This window comes from Garra rufa, chromosome 25 (genome assembly GCF_049309525.1).
Source record: "Garra rufa chromosome 25, GarRuf1.0, whole genome shotgun sequence".
NCBI lineage: Eukaryota > Metazoa > Chordata > Actinopteri > Cypriniformes > Cyprinidae > Garra > Garra rufa.
This window is the reverse complement of record NC_133385.1, coordinates 31333899-31342291: the sequence shown is the minus strand read 5'-3', so window position 1 is coordinate 31342291 and position 8393 is coordinate 31333899. Positions and strand designations below refer to the sequence as shown.

The 8393-nt window shown below is 41.1% G+C and overlaps 1 protein-coding gene across 1 annotated transcript in view; it reads left to right on the top strand.

Annotated features, from left to right (window-relative positions):
• The first annotated feature begins 321 nt into the window (after positions 1-321).
• The window catches only part of LOC141301441 (receptor-type tyrosine-protein phosphatase eta-like), a 55436-nt gene continuing 47364 nt past the window's right edge, over positions 322-8393 (top strand). Inside the window, exons 1-2 of the mRNA XM_073831667.1 lie at positions 322-405; positions 4447-4477. Coding sequence (XP_073687768.1) covers positions 322-405; positions 4447-4477 — 115 coding nt within the window. The remainder of the gene's footprint in view (positions 406-4446; positions 4478-8393) is intronic.

Here is an 8393-nt window from a genome sequence, read left to right as displayed (position 1 = left end):
GAAGGGGACAGCCTGCGCTCCAACTTCTCTTGCAGGAAGGAAAGCACTACTGCAATCGTGCATCTCTGTGGGTCCTCTCCTCGAGAGGAACACCAGTCAACGAACAGACCCCACCACCATCTGCCTCGTAGAGGGGGCTCGGGACTGAGTGATGGTATTTACCACGGCCTGGGGAAGGCCGGCGAGGTCTGACGCGTCCCGTCCAGGAGCCAGACATGCAGATTCCATAGGTCGGGACGTGGGTGCCAGATTGTGCCCATCCCCTGAGAAAGAAGGTCTTTCCTCAAGGGGATCTTCCAGGGAGGGGCTGCCGCGAGGGAAATGAGTTTTGGGAACCAGGTCTGGGTGGGCCAGTGTGGCACAACCAACAAGACCTTCTCCTCATCCTCCCTGATCTTGCACAGGGTCTGAAGTGGTCTCATATGAAGCAAGCCCAGCGGCGTAACCGCAGCCGCAGCTGCCATATGCCCCAAGAGCCTCTGAAAAATTTTGAGAGGGACCGCTGTCTTGTGTCTGAATAAGTCCAGACATCTCAGCACTGACTGCGTGCACTCGTTTGTGAGGCGGGCTGTCATATTGATCAAGTCCAGCTCCACACCGAGAAAAGACATCCTCTGCACTGGGGAGAGTTTGCTCTTCTCTTGGTTGACCTGAAGGCCCAGATGGCTGAGGTGCCGAAGCACCAGGTCCCTCTGTTCGCACAACAGATCTCGTGAGTGAGCTACGAGAAGCCAGTCGTCGAGATAGTTTAGGATGCGAAAGCCCGACTGCCAAAGAGGGGTCAGGGCTGCCTCTGTGACTTTGGTGAAGACGCGGGGAGAGGGACAGGCCAAACGGGAGTACCTTGAACTGATACGCTCGACCTTCGAAGGCAAACCGAAGAAAGGGTCTGTGACGAGGAAGGATCGAGACGTGAAAGTACGCGTCCTTCAGGTCGATGGCTGCAAACCAATCCTGGGGACGAATGCAGGTTAGCATGCGCTTCGTCGTGAGCATCTTGAATGCAACCTGAGGAGGGACCGATTCAGAGCTCTGAGATCCAGGATGGGTCTTAACCCACTGCTCTTTTTGGGCACGATGAAGTAGGGACTGTAAAACCCTGACTTCATCTCGGCTGGAGGGACTGGCTCGATTGAATCGCATAGCCGAGACGTACCGTCCGTATCAACCACCGCGAAGGGCTGGGAAGCTGAAGCCAAGCCTCCAACCGCTTCGCCAGCGGTATCAAGGGAACGTTGACCGACGTGACAGAATGTGCTTGATGGTCTCTGTCTGCTTCTGGACTGCCGAGAATTGCTGGGCATCTGCGCCAGATTGAGCCACAGATGTCGCTCCTGGACCACAGCAGTGGACATCACCTGACCCAGGGACCGCGCCGTGACCTTAGTCGCACGAAGGGCGAAGTCGGTGGCGGTGTGGAGTTCCTGCATAACATCCTGGTCAGGACCACCCTCGTGCAGTTGTTTGAGCGCCTGGGCTTGATACACTTGCAGGGTAGCCATGGCGTGCAGGGCTGAGGCGGCCTGTCCAGTGGCGCGATAAACGCGGCCCGCGAGAGCGGACAAACGTTCACACGCCCTGGAGGGTAGATGCGCCCGATCCCGCCAGGTGGCAGCGCCGCGCGGACATAAATGAACCGCAACAGCGCGCTCGATCTGGGGGATCGACTCATATCCCCGGGCCGCCTCGCCATCGAGGGTAGCGAGGGGAGAGGAGCTGGAACGCGGGCGAGATGAAAAGGGCGCCCGCCATGTTTTAATCAGCTCCTCGTGCACCTCCGGGAAGAATGAGACCGGGGGAGAGCGCGGCGGTGCCGCGGGAGCCCTCCCCAGGAACCATTCATCCAGCCTAGAAGGATCGACCGAAGGCGCCAGAGGCACCTCCAAACCGATCCCCCTGGCGGCCCGGAGAAGCATAGCTGAGAGTTCAGCATCAACCTCGGACTCTCCCTCTGACGCAGCGACAGACATTTCTTCATCCTGTGGAGCGCCAAAGGAGATGCTCAGCCCGGCTGGCGGGGAAGCGTACTGCTCTGGCAGCTCAACGGGGCCACGCTGAGGTGCAGAAGGCCGCGGGGCTTTGGGGGCCGGCGGCACGTTCTGCACAGTAACCCGTAGGTCTCCCTCGTGTCTCGCCACGGCGGCCGAAAAGCATTGACGGCTTAACGACAGGCCGCGGGACGACGAGGGGAGCCGCCTCGCGAAGGAGCGGCGATTCTTCAACGTGACCATGGTCATGCGTTCACAGTGAACGCACGAACCATCCGTGAACGCTGCCTCAGCATGCTCTCGGCCCAGACATGTGAGGCAGTGTTCATGTCCGTCTTGGGAGGTGAGGAAACTGCCACATCCAGAAGCGCACGGCCGGAAAACCATTCTGAAAAGAACGTTCTACTCGGCCGTGAGAAATCACTCTTTTAGTCCCGGTCTGCCCAGGGAGGAACCGCGGCACCGCTGTGCACTGGGGAGGGGATCATTCGCTAGAGAGCAGGAGGCTTTGTTTTGGCCGTAAAAACGACCGCCCGCAGGATCCCGCTGATGGCTGCCAAAGCACTCTTTTTAGATATATAAGCTCTTTTATATAGGCAGCTCGCCAGCGGGGAAGAGTGAGCAGGAACGTCGTTGTTATTATGTTTTTCTTTTTCTTCTCTGGCTCGAGCAGAATGGCTCTGAAGCAAATATCTGAATGACTGGCTGCATGCTGCCATCTTATATACCCGTATGTACGGGGCGTGGCTTGGCATGCAAATGCCACTCGCCAATTTTCATTGGCCTTTTGAATAAGGCTCAGAGATGATTGGACTCTCAGATTCCCATGTAACATCGTAGTGAAACGACTGAAGGGGAAAGATGGATCTCAAAATCATACAGTCATTGTTGGTAAGGGTTTAAATACACAAAAATGCTGAAAAAGCAAAGAATTTGTGGGATCTGAAGGATCATTCAGGTAACAACACAGTATTAAGAACCAAGTGTATGTAAACTTTTGAACAGAGTCATTTTTATAAATTCAACTATTATTTTCTCTATATGTAAACATCTTTTATGTGAAATATCTTATTCAGGTCAGTACTAAATAAAAAATAACATGCATTTTGTATGATCCCTTTCGTTTTAGTAAAATAATTAACATTTTGCAGATTCTGCAAACCTTTGACTTCAATAGGTATATAGATAGATAGATAGATAGATAGATAGATAGATAGATAGATAGATAGATAGATACACAAATGCCAAAGGCTCTGCTGACTATAGATTATATATTAAGAATAGGTAACTCATTTATTTTTATTTCAAATTAATTTAGTTCCATGGACTTGTGGACTTGTGTGGACTTCCTTCGTCATTTTGATTTTAAAGTAAAGCTGCTTGATGCTAATAGATTATCATGGTTTTATATTTAACAGTATAGTAAATATTTAATTGCTATATCTGGTAGTTTTTGGAAAGTTTCCCTCAGTAAGTAATTTAACAGGCTCTTTGTTTGTGAGAAGGAAGTTGGTTTGGTGACGTCGTTATTCATTTGGTGTTTTACCTGCGATATACGGATAACTGCGTGTCAGTGTTTGTATTCTAAAACCAAAAGGGAAGAACTCAATTTCCATTGAATGTTTTTGTATGAAATCAGTTGAGGGGTTCATTGTATATAATACTTCCCCTGAACATTGTTACTGTTTTGAACAGTACTTCACTGTATCTTATTATTTCTGATATAGAGAAAGGCATGAAAGCAACTGTCAACTAAACTAAAAAAAGATATAATTGTGATAAGACTGCATTTAATCTGCAACCAGACCTTTTGCATCTTCTTGTTTAAATGACTGGTCAAAGACAAATAAGACAATGTCTCCATCTAGTGATAAAACAGCGTATTTGGTCTCATTCTAGCCATTAAATGACAAGAGTTTTACGGTTAGGTAAATATAACAAAAACTACATAAACTTTTACGTACGTATCAACATAACCAGATAAATTAAATGCGTGCTTTGGCAAAGAGATTTAGTCCTACACAAAATATTACACAAAAGCATCACAAGAAAGCTCAATTGATAGCTTGTGTTGTTATGATAGATAAACTAGAGCTTTCATCACAAAATGGGTATTTGCTATTTTGTCACGTAACAAAATTAAAGGTTATTATACATACTATTATGTAGTTATTATCAACGGCAGTTTATTGCTGTGTAAATGATATCAGAGAAAAAAAGACGCAGTCTCTTTTCTTTCCTCAGCACTGGGAAAGATTGACCAATCACAATAAGATGAGTGACATGTCTGACCAATCACAACATTTTGTTTCAAAATTAACCAATCAGAGTTCCTGACTAAGCTGTCCTTGGTCACTTACATCTGTATTTAAGTTCAATTCAAGTCTGAAGTCGACTGTTAATGAATTCAAGTTAAGTTTTCATCTCTATTAATGATGCACTTCGCTTTTCTCCTCAGGGGTTGAATGCAGAGACCAACAATGCTACAGGTCAGTACTAACCTTTACAGTCACATCCTGAGTATGAACCAGTTAAAATGGTTATATCCTGTAATTTAATATTGTTTTATGAATAATATATTGCATGCACAGCTTAATTGTAAGAACAGATGCCCTCGTGAGCTTGTGACATTGGGAACATTTAATTTATGCTGTTTGCAGCATATATTCTTCAATTAATCTTACAATACAGACATTTACTTTTAAGCATTTCAACGTATATTACTTAAATTATTATTTTTTAAATTTCTTTGTACATCTAAATGTCCCAGAAGCCCCAACAGCCTAAGCCACAACTAGTGCCCTTACAGATCAATATTTTTATTCATGGACACAGTGAACTTTATGTACAGTTACTTCCTGGTTTTAGATAAGACAGCTCAGTCATTTCCATTTAACTGTCAAGGGGAGCGCCCTTTGTTAGTTTTTTCTACAAAATTGTAGCTGATGGGAAAATAGACCTGTGCAAGTGTGCATTAAAGGAGCAGTTCATGTTCAGAACAAAAATTAACAGATAATGTACTCACCCCCTTTCCATCCAAGATGTTCTTTCTTTCTTCAGTCGTAAAGAAATTATGTTTTTTGAGGAAAACATTTCAGGATTTCTCTCCATATAATGGACTTCTATGGTGCTCCCGAGTTTGAACTTCCAAAATGCAGTTTAAATGCAGCTTCAAAGGACTCGAAATGATCCCAGCCGAGGAAGAAGGGTCTTATCTAGCAAAACAATCGGTTATATCGTTTCGCTAGATAAGACCCTTCTTTCTTCGGCTGGGATCATTTAGAGCCCTTTGAAGCTGCATTTTGGAAGTTCAAACTCGGAGGCACCATAGAAGTGCATTATATGGAGAGAAATCCTGAAATGTTTTTTCTCAAGAAAACATAATTTCCTTACAACTGAAGAAAGAAAGAGATGAACATCTTTGATGACAAGGGGGTGAGTACATTATCTGTAAATTTTTGTTCTAAAAGTGAACTACTCCTTTAAGTGATGCAGAGTAACAAAACTACAGCAGCAAGTCCGTGTCTGGACTGAATATATTTAGCATCTTCTGCAGTTAAAGATCAAACTTAAATAATGTAGTTTTGAAATTAAATCCCAAAATATTTAAAGCGTTATTATTTAATTGTTATACCATTATTAATTAACTTGCATATTTTTAGATAACTAGTTAAGTATTTAACTAGTTATGTCTGTGCATATTTATTTATTTACTTTTTTAAATTACATAATATTTGTGACTTCCTGCACTTGCTATAATATATACTTAAATACCATGAAAGTAATAAAATTGGTTATAAGCTAGACGTGGAAAAAAAAAAACAATCTGCTGCCATCTACTGGTTATAATAATAATAATTTCATGTCATTTTCATCATAACCCTTAAATGCATGAATTAAGGCTGCGTGATAATGACAAAAATCATAATTGTTGATTATTCCCTTGAAATTGTAATTGTGATTATTAATTACGATTATCACAATTTACATTGATTGATGTTTTAAATAGCTTTATACCATTGTTTGAAGCAACTGCATGCCATATTTTTTATATAAAAATTAAAAAACAAGCCGAAACACTCTTCGTGAAATACTTCTATTGATTTTCTCGCTGCCACAAATGTCAACGATACATTGGTTTGGTTTCTTTAAATAAAAAAAGTAGAAATATGCAATATGCATAGGGATATGCCGATATCAATTTTCATGCTGCGATTAACTGATGATGCTTTTATCACGGTATACGGTATTATCATGATATTGAAATTGTTTTGCAAAAAAAGTGGTGTCATAATACAGTATAACAGGTTTAATAACTATTTTCTTATAACAAAAATAACTGAACATTTAAATACAATAAAGTAATACATAAAAATGTATAAAGTTACAAAATTTACACAGATTAAAGTGCAGAAGAATTATAAAGACCAATAGGTATCACTTTAGAGTAAGATCTCTGAGTTAGTGCATTAATTCACAATGAGCAATAGCTACATTTGCTACATAAGTTATTAATCTTTGTTCAAAAATACAACTCTTAGTTCATGTTAGCTCATTAAATAACACAGTTACAACTTTTGATTTTAACAAATTATGGATTACCTAATGAATGTTTAGAAGAATGTTTCAATGGCAGTTTATGTTAACTAATGACTTAACTAATGAAGCCCTAATGCAAAGTTTGACCAAACAAAGAATCAAAACATTTAAACAATATCTAGGGCATGTTATAGTCCAGATTAAAATGTAACCAAGGTTGAAAATAAATAGCCTATAAAGTCTAAATATTTAAGTATTTGTCACTGTGATGAACACCATAGCGATTACACAAATTTAAATGTGTTTTTTTTCTTTCATTTAAACACTTCAGAAACTGAACCAAAGACTATAGAATACCCAAGACTTGTCACTCTTATAGTTTTAAATGGGGAAAAATGCAACGCTCATTATGGCTGCGAAGCGCCGCCTTCTTAGTGAAAGAGCCAATCGTTGATTAGTAAAATCAGCACATCAGTGCAGCTGCCGTTAGACGTCCCGGCTGCTATAGAAACAATCGGCGCTCTAAGACGTGCGCTCAGTACCGCGCATGCGCACTTTAGCTGGAAAAATAAGCATTTTTTAATGCTATTAGAGCACAAGGGACCATATTTATGAGGCAGTTCTTGTTGGATTTCTTTGGAGATTTAAAATATGAAATTTAATCGTAAGCTTGGTGAACAGTTTTGGAGAGGCGTTTCAAAGATGGCCGCCGAGTGACATGACTTGCCTTAAAGGGACTTTGACTGAACGCTGTTTTGTTTACGGGGTGCATTTTGTTGTAATAATAATTTGATTATTTCTTGTCAAATTTTAAGTGTCAATCATCAGTGTCTACCAGTTAAACTTTTACGTTGGCAAATAGTAATCACAATTGTATTCACAGAGTTTAAAGCAATTTTATGTATTTTAATAAATGTTTCTTTGTACATGTAAATATCTCAGCAGCTTCTGCCAATACAAGCTCTCCTTCAACTGAGTCAGTTACAAGTACTAGGGGTGTAACGATACACCAAAGCACGATTCGGTTCGGTTCACGGTTTTGGAGCCACGGTTCGGTTCGGTTCGGTTCGGTTTCTGTTTGTTGTGGGGTTAGGGTTGATGTCATCTTAACAGCAATGCTAAGGAACAATAGATTCACTTAATAACAAGAACAACAAAACTTTTTCTTTATTAACTCTGCCAACCCATTTTAGTACAGTCAGGATACCTGAGTAAGTTAGTGAAAATTAGACATTCACTTGTCCGAGTTAAAAATTTACTTGTCTGGGGCAAAAAATGCATTTTTTGCTGTAAATTAATCCATTCTGAAGCAATAGTCTCATCACTACTCTATAAGGTCTTACTTTAATCTGAATATTTGTGATATTTGCCTTAAATTGATTTCTAGGACACTTTTCAACTTTATTTTCCTAACCTTACTAACTGTATGTATCATCATTCACATCAAATTCTTAAATTTTATCAGTACATCAAATTAGACTCTGTATGGTTGCACAAATTAAATCAGTATCAACAAACTCCATCTTTCCATTGCACAGGAAAAACCGGACCTGCAATGAAACTGACATTTAACTGTATTTACTGTTTAATGAAGATAAGAGGTTCCAAAAAAATGCATTTACACAGTAAAATTGCAAATACATAAATAATGTAGTAAGATTAATGTTATACAAAAATATTGGAAAAATGCAATACTTTAAATATAAAACCGAGCCACCAATAGATGGCAGTAGTCACTGTCTTAATGAGCGAGTCACGGATTCAACCATAGATGGATTCAACCAGTTCGTTCACTGACTCCATTCATTAAAAAAAAAAAAGCTAAATCATTCAGTACTGAAATACCGCTGTGTTGCTCGGAGATTC